Genomic DNA, 26614 nt, shown 5'->3' with positions numbered 1-26614 from the left:
GTGTATCTCAAATCAAGTAAACTTTAACCCAAAACATGGGTTCACTGTATGTGAGTTGGACAGCCACACACATCTAATAAATAAATAAATAAATAAATAAATAAATAAATAAATAAATAAATAAATAGAAGCAACAGAAATTTGAAAAAAGTCTAGTAATGATCTATTGGGCATATTCTTTTCGCACATGGCCAGTTTTGCCTAAAAATAAACATGTGCAGATGCCAAATGTGGAAATCAAAACAAAGCAAATCCATTATCCTATTTCCCTGAGAGAATTGGCATTTACTTGGTTGTAAATAGAATGTTGAAAGTATTTTTTTTTCATTCAGTAATATTACTTTTTGCAGAAAAAGTACCCAACTAGAAGATAGGACTACTTTAAAAAGTTGATTACTTATCCATCTACATTTTCTTCTTTCATTCCATCAACTGAAGATCAATAGATTAATAAAGAGGAAGTTCCTCCTTTCTCTCCAGCTTGTAATAAGATACCATCCTGCCCTTTTTTCCAAATGTAAAAGTTTATATTTCTTTCTTAAGATGTCTCATAAGCATCAGCAGGCACCACCTACATTTGGCATGTCGTTCTTCTGCATAGTTTGCTAGTGATATCTTCAAAGAGAAACCCATAGCGTTGACTCCAGTATGTTCCTGCTTATTAAGCTGTTCTTTTTAGGATGTGGTTTGGAATATATGTGAATTCATCACAGATTCACTATTCTAGGTGACTAACATACCATGCCTTAAAGATTAGGGGTTGGCAGAAGTTGATATTTTTCCTGTATATTTCCTTTGCACTAAAACATTCAGAATAGTCACAAATGCACTCAGAATTGTTAACTCAGTCCCAAAATAAATTATATGTAGATATTCATCTCCAGAAAACAGGAAATACAAATCATAGTGTCATCCTTCTAGCTGGTATCTAAGTTTTTATTAACATTATGTAGTGAGTTAAAATTGTTACCTGAGCAATGTACTTTTTTAAATAAATAACTGTTAGAAAACTGTTAGAAAATTTATATCTATTTTAAATTTATAAAATTAATAAAGTTTACTCTTTGCTCATTTTACTATAATTTCTCAGATTTGTTCTATATAAGAGCCTACGTGTGATTCTCAAAATAAAATTGAATGGGATTGTCACAAAACTTATATTTGAAATGTTATGTTGACCGTGGAGTTTTGGGGATTTATCTTCCTTATTCAGTCCAGTCCTTCCACTTCCAGATATAAAATACAATCTACCAATAATTTGTTTGATGCAAGTCCCACTTAAACAAATGGGAACAGATCAAGATTATGTTTCTGTATTGTGAATCTGTGAGACAACTGTAAATGTAAAAGAAGGGAAATCATGCCATTAGTTAACAGGAATAGTAACCAAACATTTCAATATTAACATATAGAAATCTGTTTTAGAAACTGAATATATGTATGCGTTTGTATGTGTGTGTGTGTAGTTTCTAAAACAGATTTTATATGTTAACACTGAAATACTGAAATATATATAGTCTTGTCCTTTCCAGTTCACTGAAGTAATATTGCCTTGGCACACAGATGTCATTACTGCACACATGTTTAGCATTCCATTTTCTTAATTATTAACTAAAATTGCCTTGATTGGTGGGGGAAGGGGAAGCTAACACTTTTGGGCATCAAACCAAGACATTACTGAAGTCAATAGGTTACCAAGCATGAATAAAGAGCATTCAAATATTTGAATCAATGCCTCTTTCTCTTGGGCAAGGTACTTTTGTGCCATTAACCATTTTTTCTGTTCTATCAGAAAGTCATATCTTTTGCAAACTTATGCAACTTACATAGCTTTTGACATATTTTAATTCAAACAATGTATTTAGATCAGACTCCTGTTTTGTAAAACACAGTGCACATCGATAATGCTAAAATACAACTTAAATGGTCCATGCCAAGTTTTGTGGGTTTTTTTTACCACTATTTACTGCTTTGAAAGGACAACACTTGGACATCAGGTTAGAATTATCATTAAAATGTACAATCATTATGTAAATGTATCTATGAAAATGAATGTTGCAAAGAAATACAAGACTTTTATTTATATATTATATAGCACACCAAATGTGAGGACTCCAGCATTTAAGACTCAGCAATATTGAGAAATGTATGACTTCTATCTCAATAGCTACTGTGGTGCTTAACAGTTTATGAATCCTTTTGAATTTTCAACATTTCTGTATAAAAATAACCTAACATCTGTTTTCCGTACTTGTCCTAAAACTAGATACAGATAGTTCTTGTTTAGTGACCACAATTGGGGCTAAGTGATGTGGTTGCTAAGTGAAAATTACATGACTGCGACTACACTTACAATTTTACTTCCGCTTCCGCTTTTCCCTCTTCTCTGCCCTTTGGGATAATTAACCAGAAGGGAATTAATGCATTTACCTTCATTGGAGAGGAAGGGATTACAAGAAAGTAAGCATGCACATAATGGGACATACACATACTGTAGAAAGGAATGCACTAGCACTCTGCCTAGCTGCTAGCATTTTCCTGGCCCTGTAACTTTGGATCGTTTTTCCTCAATAAATCAAAGAACAAGCACAATACTTTGGCTCATTTGTTCGAGTCCACTTTATCTATTTTTTGGTGTTGTGCAGAGAACAGATCAATTTTTAGTATGGCCTAGTGCAGGGGTAGGCAACCTCGGCTCTTTTATGACTCATGGACTTCAACTCCCAGAATTCCTGAGCCAGCTTGGCTGGCTCAGGAATTCTGGGAGTTGAAGTCCATGAGTCATAAAAGAGCCGAGGTTGCCTACCCCTGGCCTAGTGTAATATCTTTTAATGCAGAAATGTTGAAAATTCAAAAGGATTCACAAATTTTTAAGCATTACTTAATGAAACTTGATTTCTTGATGTCACTCGGATCAGAGGGGTGCCTGTGGGGAGAAGGTGGGGCTGTGGGAGGGATCTGGGGGTCTCCAGTGGAGAAGGCAGGACAGGGCAGGTGCCAGGGCATGGTGCACTGGAGCCTCACCATCCCCTTGGACTGTTTGGGGCCCCCGGAGGGCAACACGAACTGCCCAGGGCCTGGAGAGTGCCCGGTCCAACTCTCAAGCTCCCAGGGCATTGGGATCCCACAACCCGGCCCAGCACCACTTTCCAGGGGACGCCCAGCTACGTGGGGAGCTCTGGAGCTGGGCTTGGGCAGAACAGGGAGGGGAGTCCCAGCTCCACCTGGAGGATTGAGGGCTCCCTACCCTTCCTGTTTTCTGAGGCTGCAAAGGGTGTGGCAGCTGGTGGGAAGCTTGTCTTGTATGTGTGGTGGAGCCGAAGGACAAAGTTGGATGACGGGGGTCACAGCATGGCGATGACAGCAGCCAGCTGGGCTGCCTCACCACAGCCCCACTATCTTTGCATGCCTCTTTCCTGCTTGGAGGGCCAGCTCAGCAGTTGCAGCACTTGGATCCACCTGCGCTGTGTCGGCTATGGCATGGTGCACCGGCTGATGGGTGGCCAAGGGGCCAGCAGGCTGCAGCTGCTGCTGGGCACCACCAGCCCGTGTGCTCACTGCCTCCTATGCACACACCCTGGGGGATGCCCAGCCAGGCTGGGGCAGCAGGAGCTGGTCTCTTGGCATCTCTGGGTGGCCCCATGGACCAGATGTGGGCCCATCACAAGCCAGATTGAGCCCGCGGGTTTTGTGTTTGTGTAGACTTAGAGGTAATCTGGATAATGTTTCTAATTTAAGCTAAATGAAAGTTGCATTACATGTAGGACTCTTTATCAAACATTCTCTGCAGAGATAAATGTTATATAAAGACAGAATATTAATAATGTTATGCACTACTGGCTATACATTTATATCAAGATATAGAAAGCAGATATAGAAAAACAAATTATTACTGAATGTGTTGATTTCTTGTACAGTGACTTGTTTAACAAGTGGTGGTAGTGAAGAGGTAAAAAGTATATCTAAATCATAATGAAAGAACTAACTTTGTGAACTATTAACAAATTCTACCCATTCTATAAACTGCATGAATCAACAGGAAGATATATGTGCTTGTCCTGAAACTTTTAGCACTATCCAGGAAGTCATCATAATATAGTGGCCATTTTACATTAATTCATTCAATACACAATAATTAGTAGTACTCATAATTTTATTTTGTTTTGCCAATGATGATGTTTTGTTTCCAACAATATATATTCTGACAGTAGGTAAAGAAAAAAAGTTAATGTATCAAGAGTTGTTAGAACATGGAAAATACAAGATGAAATAAAGAATAATTGACTGCAAAGGGATTTAGTTTTCAATGGCCTTCATATGCACAGTTAAGACGATGATGAAATATGTACAAATGATGACCCTGTAATTGTTAAAATGCATTAACTTTGATTGAAATTTGAAACAGGTATAGTGAAAAATTGTATGATAAATGGGCTATGAATTTTGAACACAATATATTAATGAGAAAATGTAAAAGGTTTGAGATGTATATTTTATCATCTAAGTGTTTTTATATAAAGATGTAACATTGCTATATAAGTTCAGAAAAAGTGTCTAGAATGTATAGATACTTCATAATTATGTTGTAAATGTGAGCAACTTGAAGTATCATCTTATCATGACTTGTGGACTTATTAAAAAAAGTCAGAAATTTCTAGGTTCAAATATATATGATACAATTTTTAAAGAATATTCAATAGAAACAATAGAACTTTTCTTGCTGGGATTAATGAACAACCAATTAGAACAGAGCCATGGAAGATTATTTTTATATGATTACAACTGCAAAACTTTTACATGTACAAAAATGCACTCTGAAATGGTGAAAATGGCAAAATTAGGAGAAATAGAAAAATTGGTTAGAGACATATCCATAACATTTATATTTATCCTGCCTTTATTATTTTCATAAATGACAAAATGGTGAACATCCTCCTCCTATTTTCCCAATACCAACCCTTATGAAGGGGTTTGGGCAAAAAGTGAGTGACTAGACCTAAACATAAGAAAAATGAAAGGCATACAAAGACTACATGGTTTGAATATGTTCAGCAGTGATAAAAATGAATCTGATTTGCAGATCAAATTGATGCAGAAATGTTGCCTTTTAAACAAAGATGCATATTTTTCTACCGTTCAGTTCCTCAAAATGACGATATGTAAGAAGATCCTGTAAGCGCTCCCTTTATTTATTTTTTTTAAATGTTCCACTATTTATTATAGCTAAACTCTTAAAAGAGCAACTATCTTTAAGATGCAGATGATCTGGATTTAGGTTGCTTTTAGCTGTAAGATTAAGTTACGTGGAAAATATTATTTTTATCAGTTAAATTATATGCAGTTGAAACGTACATAATGTAACTGAATTCTAGTTAAATACAATCTGACTGGATGTTAACAATTGAAAAATATATGTGCTGGTTATCTCAATAAGTTGGAAATAGAATACTTAAGGAAGAAGTTCATAGCATATTTTACAGTATATAAAAGTCTTGTGATTGTGCAGTGGTTAAAATGCAATATTGCAGGCTAATTCAACCAACTAAGAGTAGTTCATTTCTGACTGGCTCAGAGCTGACTCAGCCTTCCATCCTTCCAAGATCAGTAAAAGGAGGACTTAAATTGTTGGGGGCAATATGCTGACTGTGTAAACTGCTTAGAGAGGGCTGTAAAGCACTATGAAACGGTATATACAGTAAGTCTATTGCTATACAACTGTCTCATCATAGGAAGATTTATCTTGAGAGAAGCCATTTATATACTAATGCTACTTGTTTTCCACCTTTTCAGACTAAGAGCTCACATATACTTAATTGGAACAAAAATGAATTCAAGGGTTCACTGAAATAAATGAGACCTTAATTAAGAGTATGAGTAATACTACCCTAACATTTTAATGAATATATACTGAAAGTAGCTAATTCTCAATCTAATCTTTAATTATTTTTCAAAATCACTTTTCCAAATGTTGCAGTGATCTTCCTGCATATTACGCAACTATGACATATTATATTAATATGGTTGATGCCCTTTTCCTCAGAAACCAGATGATTTTTGATCATATGCTATCTATCTATCTATCTATCTATCTATCTATCTATCTATCTATCTATCTATCTATCTCTATCTTTCTTAACCGCCCGTCTCCTCCATAGAGAGGCTAAATGCGAAGAGGCAGACTCAGTCCTTTCCACTGGAGATACTCAATGGGAAGAACGAATACAGCACTTGTTTAGAATAGCAGTGTTAATATAAAGCAGTTTCATAGTGTTCGAACTGATTTAAATCCATAGACAATTCAAAAACAGTCTAGTTCCTTGGAATTTTTTGGTAATAAGAATAATTTGAAATACATTTTGCAATAGCTCCTGTAATCTATGTATATGTATCAGCATCAATTTTTATTAAAGATAGAAAGCAGAAATACAATTTACAAAGTGGGACATGCATGCATAATGTTACATGTTAGTGTTGCTATAATTAAACTCAAGAGAGTATGTTAAACACAACATATACTGTACGTATTTCCATGAAATACTGTTGCAATATGTGGTGCCACTGAAAAATATTAAATCTGATGTTTTTAAAATGTATGCCAGTTTGCAAAAGAAAATCATAATGCACTCATTTAATTTCTTTGCAAAGCACACTAAACTGGTAAACCATGATTAACAAGCTTGTAAAGTGCTGTATTTGATATACTGATCTCATCTAAAAGTGTACAAAAGGCCGTCTAGTAAAACATAATTTTCACATTTCTGAATGTTAATGCTGGTGCTATTACCAGATATGCAAATTTTGGAACACATCTTCAATATTTAATCCAATCAACTAATACTATAGAACTACTATGTAGTAGTTGTCATTTAAGTGTCTTCAAATTGCACTCTATTCTCAATTTCTGAGAATTTTAAAGTTAGTGATACTTTTAAGGATATTAAACTCTGTGTGCGTGTCTGTGTGTATACACACACTACACACACACACACACACAGAGAGAGAGAGAGAGAGAGAGAGAGAGAGAGAGAGTTTAATATCCTTAAAAGTATCACTAACTTTAAAATTCTCAGAACAAAATAGACACCAGAACAAAAAATGAACAATGGCCCTATCCAACAAAATGAGTTTCAATGTGGAGAAAAGCAAAGTTTTACATTTAGGCAGGAAAAACCAAAGACACAAATACAGATTGGGCGAGACCTGGCTCAAAAACAGTGACTGTGAGAGGGACCTTGGAGTCCTAGTGGACAATCACTTGACTATGAGCCAGCAGTGTGCAGCAAAAAAGCTAATACAATCCTGGGTTGTATAAACAGAGGCATAGAATCAAGAACACGAGTATTATTACCGCTTTATAAAGCCCTAGTAAGATCACACCTAGAATACTGCAGCCAATTTTGGTCACCATACCACAAAAATGATGTTGAGAGTTTGGGAAAAATTCAAAGAAAATAAACTAAGATGATCAGGGGCCTGGAGACTAAAACATATGAAGAACGGCTATGGGATTTGGGTCTGGCTAGTCTAAGAAAAAGAAGAAATAGGGGAGACATGATAGCAGTGTTCCAGTATCTGTAGGGGCTGCCACAAGGTAGAGGGGGCCAGATTGTTCACCAAAGCACCAGATGGAAGGATGAGAAACAACGGTTGGAAACTGACCAAAGACAGAAGCAACCTGGAACTAAGGAGAAATTTCCTGACACTGAGATCAATCAACCAGTGGAACAGCCTACCCCCAGAAATAGTGGGCACTCCATCACTGGAGATTTTTAAGAGGAAACTGGAGATTCACCTGAGATGATATAAGTTTCTTCTTCTCGAGTAGGAAGCTGGACTAGAAGACCTCCAAGGTTCCCTTCCAGCTCTATTCTATTCTATTCTATTCTATTCTAATATTATATTCTACTCCCAAATTGAAGTTCATTTAAATTGACTTCTATATCCATAAGAAAGGTGCAAATAATAGTTTTTAAAGATAATGTAGACATAGATTCCTTTACAAAATAAATGATGTAACAAGAAATTTCATTTCCCAGTTGACTTAGATATGGAGCACTAGAAAAAAGCTAAGTGACATGAGAGATTGTTTGGATTATCACACGTTTCTATTAGCAATCATCCAATGTAATTTTATAGCTACTTTAAAACAGAAGAAAAAATCATAATGTTTAAGTATTATAACCCATTACTACAAAGTATGTTTACCAACTTAAAAGATTTTATTTTATAGCTATCAAGGATAAAAAGTAATCCAAATCTGGTACCAAAATCTGGTACCATCTTCATACTTACTTAAACAAAAGGAAATAATAATCTGTATTGTTCAAAATTACAAGCTTTCAGGTAACCACCATTTAGATGAAACATGTCAGATTACATTTGTTTTTTTGCTAAATCTCCCAAGGACTTTATATAAAAATTTAATTCTCGAATGCATGTCCATGTAACTAATGATCTTTATATGTATATGTGTACATCTGTAGAGAAACATATTTATGACAATAGTTCAATAAAAACTTGTGCTATATTTTAAATTATATTAAAAATTATAATACTGATGGTAAAATAAAAAGGTAAAGGTAAAGGTTCCCCCACACATGTGCTAGTCGTTTCCAACTCTAGGGGCCGGTGCTCATCTCCGTTTCAAAGCCGAAGAGCCAGCGCTTGTCCGAGGATGTCTCCGTGGTTATGTGGCCGGCATGACTAGACGCCAAAGGTGCACGGAACGCTGTTACCTTCCCACCGGAGTGGTCCCTATTTTTCTACTTGCATTTTTATGTGCTTTCGAACTGCTAGGTTGGCAGAAGCTGGGACGAGTAACAGGCGCTCACTCTGTTACGCGGCACTCGGGATTCGACCCGCCAAACTGCCGACCTTCTGATCGACAAGCTCAGCGTCCTAACCCACTGAGCCACCGCGTCCCTACTGATGGTAAAATAGAGATACTTAAATTTTACTTAGTAAAACAATCTGCAGTGAACTAGTGATTTAAACCCATGCCTCTCTAGACAAACCTTAAAGCAAAAATGCAAAAGTACATATTTCTAAAATTAAAAATATTTAATAGAAAACAATATACAAAATAAGCTTCCCTTAGCACCTTTACTTAAATGGAATATAAACAGGTCAGTTTCTCATCACCTTTGATAGATACATTTAATCAATTCTAAAGGAAACAAAATGAGATTACTACAGTATCTTGGTTTAACTGTAATCTCAGTCTATGAACAAATGATTCCTCCTCCCAAACCACAAGGTTTCAAGGCCTTATTAATATATTCAAGTGTCGTAATACATCTTTTCTTCAGTTATCTAAATGTCTAATTTTAATGTTTTTCCAAGTAAATGTAGATATATGGTTACAGATTAAATGCTTACACTTCCATGTTTTGTATACACTCTATTTTTCAAACCATATTTGGCAAACGAGCTGTAAAAAAAATATTGAATAGGATTGTATATATTTGTGTGTGTGTGTGCATGTCTCTGATAGAAACAATCTCCAGTGTCTATTTATGTCCAAGTATATGTGTACAGGATTTTAAGGTCAACTAACCTGATTTTAGACTTTAAAGAGATCAGTACCAATATTAATTGTAAAATGGTTTTATTTCCTATAGTTTTGATTCCCATTATTTAATGTTGATTTTCTTGCCTAATAGTCTTTTTGGCCAATAAAAGTATGCAGCAGTGAGTTTGGTAACATTTTCCTATATTGTAGCTAGTACAATTGCAGTTGTTTTGTTTAAGGCTTTTGGCAAAAGTACCACTTTATTAGTATTAACTGAGTTATCCTTAATACCACTAAACTAGCTAGTGTAGTTGTAACAGACTTTCCTGGGAGTCTACTACTTTGGGTTTTCTTCTGAGCAGATGTGCATAGGATATCACCTTTCATGTCTCATTAGCTTAAAATCAACATATAATTTAGTAATTATTGTTTTCCATTTAAGACCTACAATTATCTTTAGTTACATTATTTAACCTATCATATATGGGGAAATGAGTGATTGCAGATCTCTTTGATGTTTCCAGATTGAGAATTTTCACTTCAGTATATACGAGCAGAAACTAACTCAAAGTATCTGATTCAAATACAAAAAATTGTAGTCTGTTAGTTTACAAGTCACTGGAAAAAACCTAAAACACCTTAAGTATAGCGTGCCAAATTTTTGTCAGTTACAAGAAAGAATATGTAAATCACTTGATTCACTTCAGATCTCTGAATTGATTAAAAAGTGCATTTTCACATTGACTATCAGCTCACAAATTAGGTCCAAATCTTTAACACTTCATTGAGATGTCACTCAGCCTACGCATGCTTGAAATTTTATAGGTTATGTTACATTAAAAATAAATGGGAATAGCAATTAGTCATGTATACATTTGGGACCTAAAAAGGTACAAGTAAATCCTTTGGTGAAATAAATATTAGATGTTTAGATCCAAATTAGTGTATAATATCATTCATTTCCTAATGCCTATCTCACTGATGGCAACTAACATTGCTAAACCACTTCCATTTTCTGATAATTTGAATTAATTCTAAGTCAGCATGCATTAAAACAGTTTTGATCATCACACATTTTAATTTCCCCCTTTCTCTCAAATGTTGAATCCTTTCCTTTTAAATTTACTTGTAAATTATTTTAATTCAGATAATCCCCAAATACATTTTCTATTGCCTACAAAAGCCCTTCAGGTTAAGTATAACTTTTCTACCACCACATGCAAACCATATGATTATTCATAAAACATGACTTATTAGCAAACAGTATTTGAGTAAACAGTTATTTAACCTGCCAAAACATAACACTTGATTTAGGGTCAATCCCAAAGCAGCCTCAAATATTGGAAACCATTGCATAGAATGAGTTATTCAGTTAACAGCTACAACAGAAAAAAGATGTGTTCACTTATGTAATAAATCAAGTGTTAGATCAAAGTGCAATGGCTTCCAATAGCAAACACTTTGTGATTTTGAATTCAGGTCCCTAAGTTTTGTTCTTAATATGAAGCACCAGCCCAATTGGCAACTACTTTCTCCTCCCTTCCTCTACCTCCAATGTATCCAAATCTGAATGTTTTCTTCTATGACAGGGGTGTCAAACTGCCAGCTGGTGGGACAGTTGCATCATGCAGAGGCCACACCCATCCCAGTAACAGCAATACAAAAAAAATATTGTGATACATCACAACACATTATGTGACGCAGCGACTTTGACACCCATGTTCTGTGATAAATATACTGCTTTCAAGGGGAATAATTTGACAATTATCAGCGACAGTGCCATACTTAGAAAAGTGGATAATTTGGAAACTTACCACTCTACCCCTAAGGTATGACATTAAATTTAACAATCTGATGTCATGAAACAGCCTCCCCTTGAAATATAGCTGCAGTATAATATTTATCCATATGATGTATACACTGATTCATATTGCTGAGTTTGTTACAGTTTTAAAGGCCCTATTTATTCATATTAACACCCCAACAGATTATACCTTTTAAAAATATAATGTATACTGATACATTAGGCACTATGGAATTATCCAAACTTATTCATAGCTTCACTTTCTAAGACTGCTGAAGATATAACTCGCATTTCTTATTTTTACACGCATAGTTTTCTAAATCAGCAACTGCAAATAAAATAGCTTTGGAATTACTGCTTTAAGTTACAAAAACATACACATTTCACATGAACGAAACTGAGATGCAGGTATCTTTACCAGATATGAATGAAACCAGCTTAACTATTTCACAGATTTCACAATCAAAAATCCAGTAATGGAGCTGAGATTTTTATTTCATCAGTGATCTAAAGTCCTTGATGCAGGCCTAGCTAGCTACAGCAATGCATATATTCAGTTGTGTTAGAGGAATTCCTTCAGCAGATGCTCAGGATTTTTTTTCAAGAGTTGATACATCTGTTGGTATCAGTTGCTATCTCTAGTTCTTAGTTGTGCAAAAGAATACTCCAAGATCCTTGGAAAATATGACACCACTGTATGCACTCTTGTAAACATTTTACACTATCAACTGCAACCCTGTGCATATCAGCCATAATTAAATTTAGGGCTTTCAAACTTTGAATCTGTAACATTACATATAGCTTATTTAAAACCTGATGGCTCATTCTGGATCAGTGAGGTAGTAAACATGACCAACCTCATAGAAAATTCACACTTCTCCAAAATTGGTGTGTCCCGTCTCCTTGGCATGCTCTCTGGCTTCCATTTGCCCTGTTAATCCTTTCTGACAAACCATACATCTCAATGTAAACCGATTTACATCAGTAAACTGTCTTTTTCTTCTGGCTTCGTCTGCCAATTCCAAAGCCTGTGCAAGAACAACATCATCGGTTGCAGAAAAAATTGTCTGGGGAGGAATGTCTGTGTTGGGGATTTTACGCTCAAGTGGATCATAGTGAATACCATCATAAATTAAAAGCACCCGTTTAGCATAGCCAGCATCTTCCCCAAAACGATCAATTCTGACTGTTTGGGTATCAACCACACAAATTTCACACTGATAGAATTTAGACAAGATAGAAACCTCAATTGCACCTCCCCATGTATCTTCTCTTCTGATCCAGTCACAGTATTCCTGATTATTTTTTCCTAGAACTGCCTCACTATAGGATTCCAAGTCACTTGCTACAATTTGGGCAATGAGATTTCTCATTTCTGGGGCACAGCCTGGTTCATAAACCCCACCTTCTACTACATAATATATGCTGGTAAAAAGACACGAGTTGTCAGCCGGAACAACCTTTCGGGCAAGGACAGGTACAGCTTCTCTAACTGAATTAGAAACAGTCCGCTTTGTAACTATAGATGAATCACTCTTGGGCTTGGTTGCATCTTCTTCAACTATTAAAGTATCACCTGTCAAGAAAAAAATAGAACAAAACAATAACATGAATATTTAGCATAGTAATAAGAAACATGTCATGGTTCTATCAGGTACCTCTCTTCTTCAGTATGTTATATGGCTATAATATTCCCTTTGCTGCAGTGTTTACTGTAATGATATGACGTATTTCACTCCTCAAAGAAAATACTATGAATTCATGTATAACTATCATAGAATCATAGGGTTGGAAGAGATCTAGAGGTTGACTAGTCCAACCCCTGCCCAAGATAGGAATCCTCATATTTAGAACCAGACATAATTCGGGTGCAATCATTAACATTAGAGATAGTGGGAGGCAAATAATAGAAATGTCTCTTTATAAGGCTTCCAGAAGGAAGAAAAAAAATCTAATGAGTAAATTCTTATATATTCCTTCTGTAGCCAATAGATGTATTGTGAATAATAAATACATCTTACAGAATTTTATAACACAACAAATTTATTTTACCAAATTCTACCTAGCCCATTTCACCAGGAAAAAATACCTGTTGATGAACCTGGACGTTTTCTATATTAAAAATTTCATATTCATTAGAAAGATGTAGGAGACTACAAGTTATATCAATTCTCTTGTTTCCCAAAGACAGGGAAGCTATGCTTCACACAACAGCAACATTTTGAAATATAATTGATGGGTGCTGCCAAATGTAGACAAGCATAAGATGTCAAAACATTTGTGTCATGGTTTGCAATTTCCTGTTCTGCCAAAGAGAAAATATACAATCTTAAAAAATAGCTTTCTTCTTGAGGAGCAGACCTTTAAATAAATTTGTGAAAAAGAGGATGACTGCCAAACAGGTCTATTTTTCAAGGAGAAAGGATATTCAGTTCCAAATTTTACCGGCAACGATCTATATTCTATACATATTAACTGCAGCCTAGCATAAACAACGAAGCCAGATTTCTACAGACTAAAAGTAGTTTCTCACCTCTGAGCATTCAACATTTTCCCTCCTTTTTTTCTCTCGTTAAGATTACCATTCAATCCCATGTCCTTCATTCAGAAAACACCGAATGAAATTTTTATTTTTTTATTTTATTTATTTTAATTCCATTTATATCCCGCCCTTCTCCAAAGACTCAGGGCGGCTTACAAGCTCAGCAGTAGCCTTCATTCTATGTATATGCCTGCTTATTATTAGGGCTTTCACACACACCCCAAGCGGCATTATTACAAAGTCAGCTTAATTGCCCCCAACAATCTGGGTCCTCATTTTACCTACCTCGGAAGGATGGAAGGCTGAGTCAACCTTGAACCTGGTGGGATGCGAACCTGCACTAATTGCAGGCAGCTGGTGTTACTTAAGGAGGCATTAGCCCACTGCTCCACCAAGGCTCTGGACTGAAAAGATTTCATCCCATGACTATCTTTTAAGTGGCGAGGTGGTCCTGGTTCGACCCCCAAAAGGACAAGAGCAGCGCCACACGCCAAGCAGGACTGGCAGCCAATTCCAGATCTCCCCACTGACTGCCGAGAGGCACCCTAGATGGGGTGGGGGGCGGGGGTGGGGGAAGGCCCAACTTTCCCAGGGAACGGCCCAAGTGGCCCGGGCAAGCCCCTCCGCTTACCCGAATGAATGCCCAGCTCTCCGAGGCGCTGCTCTCCATCGCTGAGGTCGAGGCACGAGGGGGGGAAGCCGAGCAGCAGGCGCTGGGCCTGGATGGGGACACCGGTGAGGGCAGCAATCACGGCCTGGAGTTCGTGTAGATGGGAATGTGCCGTGAGGCCGGGAAGCGGAAAGGACCCACTCCGCGCTTTACAACGCAGCCGCAACATGATCGCCGCCTGATCTGGAGCACTCCTGCCGACAGCTGCTGGGCTTCATGTAACAGCCTCCCCCCCCCCTCCCCGCAGCAAAAATGGCTGCAGCTACCCGCAGCCAGGCAACCCCCGTAGCCCTTCCCTTTGGACTTCCTATTGGTCGCTTCTACATCTTCCTGTCATGCACAATTGCCAGAAAGGCCAATCAGAATCGCGGAAGGACTCTCACCGCAAGATCAGGATAAACATCCGTTGGGGCCGCTCTAACCCCTTTATCAGTACGCTTGCGCAGAACACTGACGTTAGGGCTGAGAGGCGTGACTCAATCCTGGCTCAGTCTTTGCCCGCCCACTTTCTTGAAGCTTTACTTTTTGCTAACTGCAGCGGCTACTGAGGCGTCTCTTTGCGCATGCGTAAAATTAAAGCCTCCTTCCAATGACTCTTCCGGCGGCCGTATGGTCGTGTCAGTACGTTTGTCTTGGCAAAAGTACGGAAGTAATTTGCAATTGGCTTCTTCCGGAGTGTTTTCTTAACTTCCCAGCTTAATCGGCCGCTTTGGGGTTTTTCTGGTAGCCTCCTTTCCAAGGACAACGGAATAATTTCGCTTTGACTTTCGTTCTAAGCATTCAAACACATGAATTGGTAAATGTGAACACCTGTCCACATCTGCCTACTGTCTCCACGGATTGCTTTTTGAGTTCAAATTAGTAAGCGAATATTACCGAAGGACGTCAATGTCGCATAGTAATACATCACACACACACACACACACACACACACATATACCCTCAGATAAAGGGTATGACTAACTGATGAGAACAAAATGAGTTCGAAATGATCATCTTAGCCTCCCAAATTCTTTATTAGCAATTTGAATAATTTGCACAAATAATGAGCTGTCATAGTTGACTATGTCCTGTGGATAAGCCCTGAGCCGGGCCAAAACAGGAATGAAAGAGTTAATTAGCAAGGTCCATTCAAAAAAAAAAGCCTTGACAAATACTTAAAACATACATACATACATATATATATATATATATATATATATATATATATATATATATATATATATATATATATATATATATATATATATATATATATATATATATATATATATATATATATATATATTTCAAATGTTAACTATTTAGATTACCTTGCTAGGCCCCAAACATGGGGCAAATCTTTATTTCCTGTTTTCAGCCTATCTTGAAGGCTATCGAACAGGCAGTAGTCACACCGGACAATTCATATATTTACACACACACACACACACACACAAACATATATATATATATATATATATATATATATATATATATATATATATATATATATATATATATATATATATATATATATATATATATATGTTTTTAGAAAAAAAATTACATACATACATATATATACATAGAAGAAGGAAGCAGAAGCCACCAGCCTGATGATGACGGATGGGATTCCGTCGAAACGTCGCCCCTACACCTTTAGTTCTACGCGGGGAAAAACCCGAATAACCAAAGATCCACATACGAACACCCGCGAAAACCTCAGAAAACAAATATATATATATATATATGTGTGTGTGTGTGTGTGTGTGTGTGTGTGTGTGTGTGTGATGTATTACTATGCACACACACACACATATATGCATGCATACGTATAACACACATACATACCTGTGTTCTTAAAGCCTGTGCGAGGGGTGGGGAATTGGCTTCTCCCGTATAGCGTTTCCCTTGCCGATACATTTGCCATCTGCCTTTATGCAGCCTCGAATACAGGTATGAAGCCGGTTCCCATTGACCTAGAATTATTTCCCTCTTTTCTGAGTTCCTTTGCGTCACTTGTCTTGGCGTATCCGGCATTGTTCTGCTTGGCCTTCGCGCCGCTTGGCATAGCCGCATCTCCGAAGAATTGCCACCCTCTGCCCGCCCATCGCCTGGGAGGGGACAAGGTCACCTGCGCCCGGTACCTGGCCGTGGCTTGGCTGCGGTTCCCGGGAAGGATCTCTTGCGGACTGGATCGGCTCCGCTAGCCCGCCCAGGAATCTGGCCTTGCTGTCCCCGACGCGGGCGTGCTGAATTTCGCAGGTATGCCTGCAGGGGCCGGGAGAAAGGGCCGGAGCCTAAGGGTGGGCGGCGATCTCACTCAGTACAGTCGCGTGGCATCTCCGCCGCGGTCCTTCGTGCCGAGTTTGAAGGGGGTCTCTCATCCCAAAGGAATAAGGCTGAAGGCAAAGATGTAGGGCATCTTTATTCCTTTCCTCTGAGGACTTACATTCTTCCTTTTTTTAAAAAAAAATTCTTCATATTTACATGTATGCAAGATTATATTTTGCCTTGAGGGAAAATTATAATTAATAGAAAATTCTCTCTTGTGTTGACCTTGACTAAGAACTTTTATGTAGGTTCCCCCCCCCCCTTTAGGGGCAAATCCCAGCAAGAAGGAACCTCATAGACTATGCCTATTATTTCTTTTCTCTTTAGAAAAAAATTTCACACTTCACAACCACCTTTTATCCTTCTGTGTGTCCTTAGAAGGAATTTGGTGATCTAAAACTGAGGATTCTTGTGCCTTGCAGCAATGTCAGCATATGCTGTTGCCATCCCAGAGAACATAAATGGTAACAGTTACAACCAAGAAAGCAAGCCTTCAAATCTACGAGTTTCAGAAAAGAAGTGTTGTGAGTATCTGTGATGGTTTTGTGATATTATTTGGAAGAGAGAAAGATCCACTTAGGATCATTTTGGTCACAGTCTTGTGCAGTTTTGTCTTTTTGAGACAAAATTATTGATATCTGGAGACTACGCTACTTGGCATATTTAAATCCTGGCTCAGTACCCAAAATTTTGATCTGGATGCTTTCCATTTTACAAAAGGCTCACGTAGAATAAAGTTTTGCTGTCTTAAGACTGGGAGATCTTGGTTTAAATCCACATATAGGTTGGGGTTCCTATTGAGTGACTTTCAGATAATCATTCATTTAAGATCATGGGGTTAATCTGAGAATAATAATATCATAAGACTCATTTAGGCTGCTGGGTGGAGAGCAGTGTGGTATAGTGGTTAAGGCACCAGGCTAAAAACAGGAGAGAGTTATAGTCCTGCCTTAGGTCTAGAATGAAGCCAACTCGATGACTTTTAGATAGTCATTCTCACTGAGCCCTAGGGAGCAGGTAATGGCAAATCACTTCTGAAAAAACTTGCTAAGAAAACTGCAAGGACTAGTACAAGCAGTCACTAGAAGTCAAAAACTGACTTAAAGGAGCACAGGTAGGTATGCCATGAAAGAAAGAAATGCTACTAGGTTAATGGTAAATTTACTAGCACCATTTGGAAGGAATTGCAAAGTGGAAACAGAATGGAAAACATTTATTTTTGAAGCTGCATGTCTGTGAAAGTATTTCCTCCCCACTTTGAAGAATTGTGCTCCTTTAGAATATTTATCAAAGGCTTTTTAATATGCTGTGGAGCTTAATATCCAGGAGAGTTTTAATGATTGTGACAAATGCATAATACTTTGATGAAAAAATATGAATAACCTCAGTTTTAGAATTCTTTAATGTAGATTTTTCAGGATTTTAATATGTCTTAATAGCTGTAGCTAGTGAAGAAGTAATGTGTTGGATGCAGATAAATCATGATGATTTCTTAAATACTTTATTAAACCCAGCTAATGTCAGACAGGATATCTTCAGATAATTATCCGGTAAACCAAATGCATAGCTGTCTTGCAATTAAATGAAATGCTCACATCTCTCTTTGTTAGATTTCTCTGTGTTTGGAGGTATTTTTATTTATATGTCAGTAGTTGGAAATAGTTTAGCATTCATTTGTTTTTGCTAGGAGAGCAATAGTTTAACTAAATTATATCTTGGATGCTCTTTCTCAAAGAATTCAAATGCCACTGGCTTATTTTACTTCAAGAATCCTATCTTATTTGACATTTGAGAAGCAAAACAATATGGAGAACAACTGCCTGATTTATTTTACTTGGACTGGTTTGACCCTCTGTCCTTGCCAACACTTCCAATAGTGAAAAGATGTAGAAAATGTGTTCCATTCTTCCAGCACCAGCACCAGTAAAATAGATGCCTTACTCTCCCCCTCCAAAAAAGCAACTTTTTGCTTTCCTCCTATTTTCTGATTACAAGTGAAGAAGGTTAGGATAAGGACCTCTATTTTCCTTCTTCTCCTTCTTTCTTTTCCCTATTCATCAGCTTCCAAATCTATTTACCATGTATAACTTGTCTTTCATTTTGTCTTTTAAGGGAAAAGATTTATTCCTTTTCTAGAATATAATGTAATTCTTAATTACTGCTTGTATTGTGTCCTGCTGCACAATCCCTGTTATGCTGCACATTACTGGGGATATCATGTCAACTAGTGAATACCCATAGCCTCTTTTCTGTGAGATTTGGTTTTATTGTTACTTTTTTGTATTTTGAAGGCTGAAATTAGAAACAACAATTCCTTTTTCAACAAAGCATCGATTTCAGCTAAGTTGTATTCCTCTTTTTCAATTGGTTACTTGTGGCTAGATAGTGTCCTATTATCTTTAATATTTTAGAACTGTAGCACTAAAGCTAAACCTGGTTCACTAATCCTTTAAATAAGCCTTCAATAAACCTGTTGTTTCTGACAGTTCTTTGTTCATTTTATTAGCCTACTGATTTTTTTACACCAGGATTAGGGAAGTTACTTTGCTGAACGTGAGTGAAAGGAAGACAATTTCCCAACAAGATTTCCCCTCTTGAAACTTTCATTATTACTTTTATGAAGCTCACAATCTAACGTTTCTAATTTTTTTAATGTTACAGTCCCATGTCTTTAAACTTGGGAAAAATGTTGCTATGGCAAATAATTGCTATTTAGAGATGAATTTATAAAACAAACAAGCTTACAGGCAACATCTTATTTTGAGAAGCCAGTTCAGTTTCAGAAACCAGTAAAGCAGCTTTAGATTTTAAGTCAAAAATGGATTTAACAATATCTCTTTAACCATATATCTGAATGTCAGCACCTGTGTGATTTAGTCCCCAATGAACTTCAGCAAGAATGGGCAATACAGCTTTTGACTCAGTCTCAGCAAATTATCAGTTTACATCTTTAGCAAGCTTGCTGGGCTGCAAAAATTGGGATTTGGCAGTGGAAGGATTAAAAAAAAGATGTCAGAGTATATCTGACCCACTTTTGCATTATATTACTCAGTGAAGCCTGCAATGTTTGGAAGAATATCCATACTTGATATCTTTTGCATATCTGTAATCACACTCTCTTGATTACTTCTATACTGGGCATAACAAAGTACACATTTCTATTGAAAGTCTCAAGTATTTTTGACATACATACCATCACATTACTCTATTTTGGATTAAGCAATATTATGCAAAGCACAGAAAAGGGTAAGAAATAGAAATTAAGAAAATTTAAACAATTTTCTACCAACACCATCCATTATCTCTCTTCACGTGTTTATGAATGTGTGAACCATTTTTTTTTAAAAAAAGATCCCTGTGGATTTTACTCCATTAGTCATTGCCAACTGTAGAGGTGGAAATCATCTCTTTTTCAATGGCCGTTGAGCCAGCACTGTCTGAAAATTTTCTATGGTCATGTGGCCAGCATGACATCATGCTGTTACCTTCCCAAAGTGGTAACTATTTATTTTCATTTGCATGCTTTCAGACTGCTAGGTTGGCAAGATCTAGCCAGGAATTCACCAGGTTGCACAACACTTGGGTCTCAAACCTGGACAGTTGGCAAACCCAGTGTCTTTACCACAGCCATCACATTGCCCTATAAACCAAATAGCATGTCTTTTATTTTATTAACGTATTAATCACATTTGTATCGCCACCATCTTGCAAAAAATGACTCTGAGTGACATACAACAGTGTCTAAATGTAAATTATATATTTCTTTAAGGGACCTGTAATAAAAGTTAGTTTAACATCAGCCTAAGGGAAATAAAATATTGGTTCAATTTTCCACATTTATATTTTCAGGAGATGTGTTATCCTTTTTCACTCATGTTTGAAAAACATATTTCTTTAATTGAAAAATATTTTAAGGAAAAATGTTATATCCAATTTGAAGCCCTTCATCATTGGCTATTTTGATTTGGCCAGCCACTTTTCAATAGGAACCACTGGAGACCATAATGTCACAATCCATTGATTGATTCTGGGAAAGGAACATAATATTCTGAAGTATGGATAGAAAATCAAATGTGAAAATTTTCAAGAATGTTCTTTATTTTTCATCTTTACGAAACTACTGATTTGCATCTCCCTTTTTTATAGCATGGGCCTCTTATATGACTAACTCTCCAACTCTGATTGTAATGATTGGTCTTCCTGCAAGAGGCAAGACTTATGTATCCAAGAAATTAACTCGCTACCTCAACTGGATTGGAGTGCCTACAAAAGGTTCCTGAAGATTATTGTTATTGTTGCTCTTGTCATTTATAATATATTGATTGAATTAATTAAAAAAACTGATTCTATCTTTAGTATGCAACTGGATAAGCTATAAGAGGCTGAACAAAGCAACTGGTCCGAAAGTTAGAGAAATGCAATCTTGGTTGATTGAATGCAATTAAAAGCTATTATCCATTGAGCTTTCTCTAGGATAAATGGTTGATTCTGAACTGCTTTTAAGGCAACAATATCACTATTTTAGCAACAAAGCAAGAAGTTTTAAATAATATCACTTCAGAAGTGCAATTTCAGCAAATATTTTTTCTCTTTCAATGTGTCTCTTAAGGTAGTCTTTGAAAATCCTATTGAGGACAACATATGTCGTTGCCAATTCCTCATCTGGAATATATAATTAATAATAAGACTGGCTTCTTTTTCATAAGCTTCCAACAAATACAATATGAATTATGTTCAGATAATGCAGCATTAATTATTTTAATAGATGAGATGTTAATCTTGTTCACCAAATATGGTTCAAAAAAAAAAGGGAAGAGAGGATATAAATAATTAGCAGTTAGATACCAAATTAATTCTCATTTTATAGTCATTAGCCTTTAGTTTAAGATTAATAATGCACATTTTGTCCACTGCAGAGTACTGCTACAGAACATAGTAAGGCTTTTCATATTTTGTTGCTTAATTAGAATCTTGCAGGTTCCAATTGATAGGATAGATAGGTTTGACATATAAAGTGAGCTATAATTTAAAGCACACTTTTTATCAGAATTAAAATATAGCACATTTTATGAGTCAAGCTAAACATTTTTATTTTCTCCTCTTGAAATCAAACAACTTTGAATACTAAATTTTTCCAGCATCATACCCTTTACAGGGAGAGTTGAGTCATCACTCTGTCCATTTTGTTAATGGAGAACTGAAACTGAGATGTTCTCAAGAATTCATTCTACTTTCTACATGAGACAGTTGTAAAGTGAGTTTTGCACCATTTTATCACCTTTCTTGCCACATTGTTAAGTGAATCATTGAAGTTGTTAAGTTAGTAACATGGCTATTAAGTGAATCTTGTACCCATTGGCTTTGCTTGTGATCACATGACTCAGGGATATTGCAACCATCATAAATATGAGTCAGTTACTAAGCATCTGAATTTTGATCACATGACCATGGGGATGTTGCAGCAGTCGTAAGTGTGAAAAACGGTCATAAGTCACTTTTTTCAGTGCCATTGTAACTTTGAATAAACTGTTATAAGCTGAAGATTTGTATTTTATTTTAAGACCCGCAATGAATTCTTGAGAACATGAATGCAGGTTTCCAATTCCAATGTTAATATTCTTTCCACTGAACAGATTAAGCACTTCTATATTATTATTATTTTTATTACATTTATATCCCGCCCTTCTCCGAAGACTCAGGGCGGCTTACAAGCTTAGCAGTAGCCTTCATTCTATGTATATGCCTGCTTATTAGGGCTTTCACACACACCCCAAGCGGCATTATTACAAAGTCAGCTTAATTGCCCCCAACAATCTGGGTCCTCATTTTACCTACCTCGGAAGGATGGAAGGCTGAGTCAACCTTGAGCCTGGTGGGATGCGAACCTGCACTAATTGCAGGCAGCTGGTGTTACTTAAGGAGGCATCAGCCCACTGCTCCACCAAGGCTCCATTATTATTGGCAAAGCTGCAATTCTTATTTTTCAGTTGTTTTGAGATGCATTGAAATTAAATATTCTGTGAAATACTCAACAAAGTTATGCCTGCACAACTTAAGTAATATTGTAACTTTTTACTGAAAATTCAATTAAGTTACCGTAATCACATCTAAATGGGAATAATTGTACTTAGAGTACAGATATTAGCTTAATGCATGTAGTTATTAAAATATATGTATTTTATTGATACAATATAGTACATTTAACAAGTTGTGTAATGAATATATTTGCTCAATGAGATAATGCTTACTATGGAACATTACTAACTTAATTACTAATTAAATTTCATGATTTTTAAAAAGTGTTTAATTTAGGGGTTTATCGTCGTGAAGCAGTTAAATCATATAAATCATATGATTTCTTCAGACATGATAATGAAGAAGCCATGAGGATTAGAAAGTAAGTTAACATTAACTACATGTTAAGTATTTGCTAAATAGTAAATATATTTGAACCAATTTATATTGCTAATTGTAGAATTGACTAAGATAATCTCAAAATTTAATGAAGGTGAAAATGCGCACTTTCCTAAAGATAGCTCCACTGAATATTGTGAGTAAATAGGGATAGGTTTGCGCAATGATTATAATTTCTAAATCTTTTAATTTTTTGAAAAAAAGAAGCAAAAGGAATAAAAATATTTCTTTTTTTTATTTTATTTTTTTATTGAAAAGTTTTAACATACAATTTTTCTTTAAAAATCCCCCCTCCCCCTCCCTTCTCCCTCCCCCCTACCTCTCCCCCCTCCCCCCCTCCCCCCGACTTCCCAGAGCTAAATACAAGGTATATATAAAAAAACAATCATAAACAACCATATACTAACAACTATAAACTCTAAAATCCATCACTCTCTAGCTTATATAGGATAAAACAAACCTTAGTAATATTAGATATATATAAAGAAACTAAAATAGAAAAAGAAAAAAAGAAAGAAGACTTATTCAAATGCTACATGAAACTTCTTAACCCTATACTTGTTCTGGATAAACTCAATCCATTTTCTCCATTCCATAATATAGCGTTCTTGCGAGTGATCTTTCAAATAGGCCGAAATCTTCGCCATCTCTGCCAGGTCGGAAACCTTTAAAGTCCACTCTTCTATGGTCGGCAGTTCCTATTTCTTCCAATACTGACTTATCAAAAGTCTTGCTGCCGTAATTAAATTCAACATCAACTTGGTGTCCACAACTGTGGCATCTGTAATTATTCCCAACAAAAAAAATTGCGGCCAAAACTTTATCCTCTGTTTAAAAATCTTCTGCATGTTCCACCAGACTTTTATCCAAAAAGCCTTAACCTTTTAACAAGTCCACCATATGTGAAAATATGTTGCGTCTTCATCACCGCACCTCCAACATTTAGGCTGATAATTCGGATACATACTTGCAAGCTTTTTAGGATCTAAATGCCATCTATAAAACATTTTGTAAAAATTCTCTCTTAGATTTTGAGCTTGTGTAAATTTTACGTTCCTCACCCAAATCTTTTCCCACGTGTCCATTGTGATGACTTCCTGAATGTTTTGGGCCCATTTTATCATACAATCCTTAACAAGTTCTGTTTCTGAATCAATCTCTATCAACGCAAGATATATCCGTTTAATATGTGCTGGTCCCTGATTTCTAATTTGCTTTATCAAATTTTCATCAGTCATTGTAAAACCATTTTTCTGATCTTCTTTCCACCTGGCCCGTAACTGAGTATATTGAAACCAATTTTGAACAACCTTCTCTTCTCGCAAGAAGCTATATGATTTCAAACACCAGACATTTCTTTCCAAGCTTAGGATCTCCTTGTACGTAGTCACATCATGTTTGAAACCAGCATGTATATTTTCTATTGCGTGTTTTGGAATTGCCCACAGTGGTATCTTGCAATCTAGCTTATGTCTATACTTCTTCCAAACTCTCAACAATGCCTGTCTTAAAATATGCACTCTAAACACATTGTCTACCTTCTTGTCATACAACAAATATGCATGCCAGCCAAACAACAAATCATGGCCCTCAGGATTTAATAATCTCTCTTGTGTCAAATTAATCCAATCACTTATTCCTACTAATGCAGCAGCTTCATAATATAGTTTAAAATTGGGCATTTTAAGGCCACCTCTCTCACGAGTATCCTGCATAATCTTAAGTTTAACTCGTGGCTTTTTCCCTGCCCAAACAAATTTATTGATACCTCGCTGCCATTCCTCCAAATTAGAATCTTTCTTAAGAATCGGTATCATTTGAAATAAAAATAAAAATTTAGGCAGGACATTCATTTTCACTGCTGCAATCCGTCCCAACAAGGACAATTGCAATTTTTCCCAACTCTCCAATTCTTTTTGAATTTTCCCCCATAGTTTTTCATAATTATTTTTATATAACTTTGTATTAGAGGGCGACAAAAGCACCCCCAGATATTTAACCCTTTTAACAATCTCAAATCCAGTTAATCCTTCTAAGAGAGCCTTTTGCGAAACTGTCATATTTTTGGCCAAAATTTTAGTTTTCTGTATATTAACTTTAAATCCAGAAACCTTCCCATATTGTGTTATTATCTCCATCAGGTCCACAACAGAGTTCTCTGGCTGGGTCACTGTAACAACCAGATCATCTGCGAATGCTCTCAATCTATAATCCTGATCTCTAATTTGTATCCCCTTAATTTTTTCCGAATTCCGTATTTTAACCAATAATATCTCTAATGTTAACACAAATAACAAGGGCGATAACGGACACCCTTGCCTTGTGCCCTTCTCAATATTACATGCTTCTGTCAGACTATTATTAACTATAATTCGGGCAGTTTGTTTTTGATATAATGCCCTAATCGGTTGTAAAAAATTGTCCCCAAAATCCATTTTGTCTAAAACTTTCATCAAAAATTGCCAATTCAATTGATCAAAAGCTTTTTCAGCATCTAGAAAAATTAGCGCCGCAGGGATCTGGTTGTTCCTTTCCAAAAACTCTAACACATCAACTATATGCCTCACATTATTTTTCATTTGCCTACCACTAATAAACCCCGTTTGGTCCCCATGAATCACCTGTTGCAGAACCCTCATCAGTCTATTAGCCAAAACCTTAGCAAATATCTTGTAATCTGTATTTAAAAGCGATATCGGTCTATAATTTTTAACTTGAGTAGCATCTTGGTCTTCCTTCGGAATCAAGGAAATAAAAGCTGTTCTCCAAGACGGTGGCACCTTTCCCCCCCTCTGGATTGTCTGGAACAGTTCCTTTAACGGTTTTATCATCTCTAATTGTAGATTTTTGTAGTAAGCCGCGGTTAAACCATCCGTACCTGGTGCTTTATCCACCTTCAAATCGTTAATTGCTGTAAAAATTTCTTCTTCTGTAATCAATTGATTAATCCCCTCTTTTTGTACTTGCGTAAGAACCGGGATGCTAGCATTCTCCAAATATATATCAATGTCTTTTTCATTAATCTTCTCCTTAGCATATAATTTAGAATAAAAATCCACAAAAGCATTCTTGATAAGGTCCTGCTGAAACACAACCCTTCCTTTATGCTCAATTTTGTCTATATTAGAAGCCCTTTGTTTTTTCCTCAATCTATAAGCTAACCATCTGCCTGGTTTGTTAGCGTTGCAAAAAGTATTATGCCTGGCAAACCGCAAATTGGTTGCCACTTGGTCAGCCATTAATTTATCAAATTGTCCTCTTAACAGTTTAATAGCCTCCTTAGTCTTCACATCCTCTGAATTCAAAATCAAAGCCTTTTCTTTTTCCTTTATTTCATTCTCCAGTTCTTTCCTCCTA

At 36.3% G+C, this 26614-nt stretch overlaps 2 protein-coding genes across 4 annotated transcripts in view; one reads left to right on the top strand and one right to left on the bottom strand.

Annotated features, from left to right (window-relative positions):
* Positions 1–10317: 10317 nt before the first annotated feature.
* On the bottom strand, positions 10318–16597 carry YOD1 (YOD1 deubiquitinase). 3 transcript variants are annotated; one of them, XM_083359277.1, is made up of 3 exons: positions 16361–16597; positions 14489–14612; positions 10318–12891 (listed from the first exon to the last, which is right to left on the bottom strand). In XM_083359277.1, exons 1-3 carry the CDS (start codon positions 16586–16588, stop codon positions 12185–12187), a joined length of 1059 nt encoding a protein of 352 aa, XP_083215403.1. In that variant the 5' UTR covers positions 16589–16597; the 3' UTR covers positions 10318–12184. The 3 variants fall into 3 exon arrangements, with proteins under 3 accessions (XP_083215403.1, XP_083215405.1, XP_083215404.1); XM_083359279.1 differs by lacking the exon at positions 14489–14612 and having other exon boundaries at positions 16361–16556; XM_083359278.1 differs by lacking the exon at positions 16361–16597 and having other exon boundaries at positions 14489–14758.
* A 69-nt stretch (positions 16598–16666) lies between these two features.
* The window catches only part of PFKFB2 (6-phosphofructo-2-kinase/fructose-2,6-biphosphatase 2), a 43443-nt gene continuing 33495 nt past the window's right edge, over positions 16667–26614 (top strand). Inside the window, exons 1-4 of the mRNA XM_083359281.1 lie at positions 16667–16774; positions 17222–17367; positions 20990–21115; positions 23144–23240. Of these exons, the coding sequence (XP_083215407.1) occupies positions 17268–17367; positions 20990–21115; positions 23144–23240 (323 nt within the window). The 5' untranslated portion in view covers positions 16667–16774; positions 17222–17267. The remainder of the gene's footprint in view (positions 16775–17221; positions 17368–20989; positions 21116–23143; positions 23241–26614) is intronic.

Source organism: Vipera ursinii (genome assembly GCF_947247035.1).
Source record: "Vipera ursinii genome assembly, chromosome: 3".
Lineage (NCBI taxonomy): Eukaryota > Metazoa > Chordata > Lepidosauria > Squamata > Viperidae > Vipera > Vipera ursinii.
The sequence above is the reverse complement of the archived record's forward strand: the minus strand, read 5'-3'. Positions and strand labels throughout refer to the sequence as shown.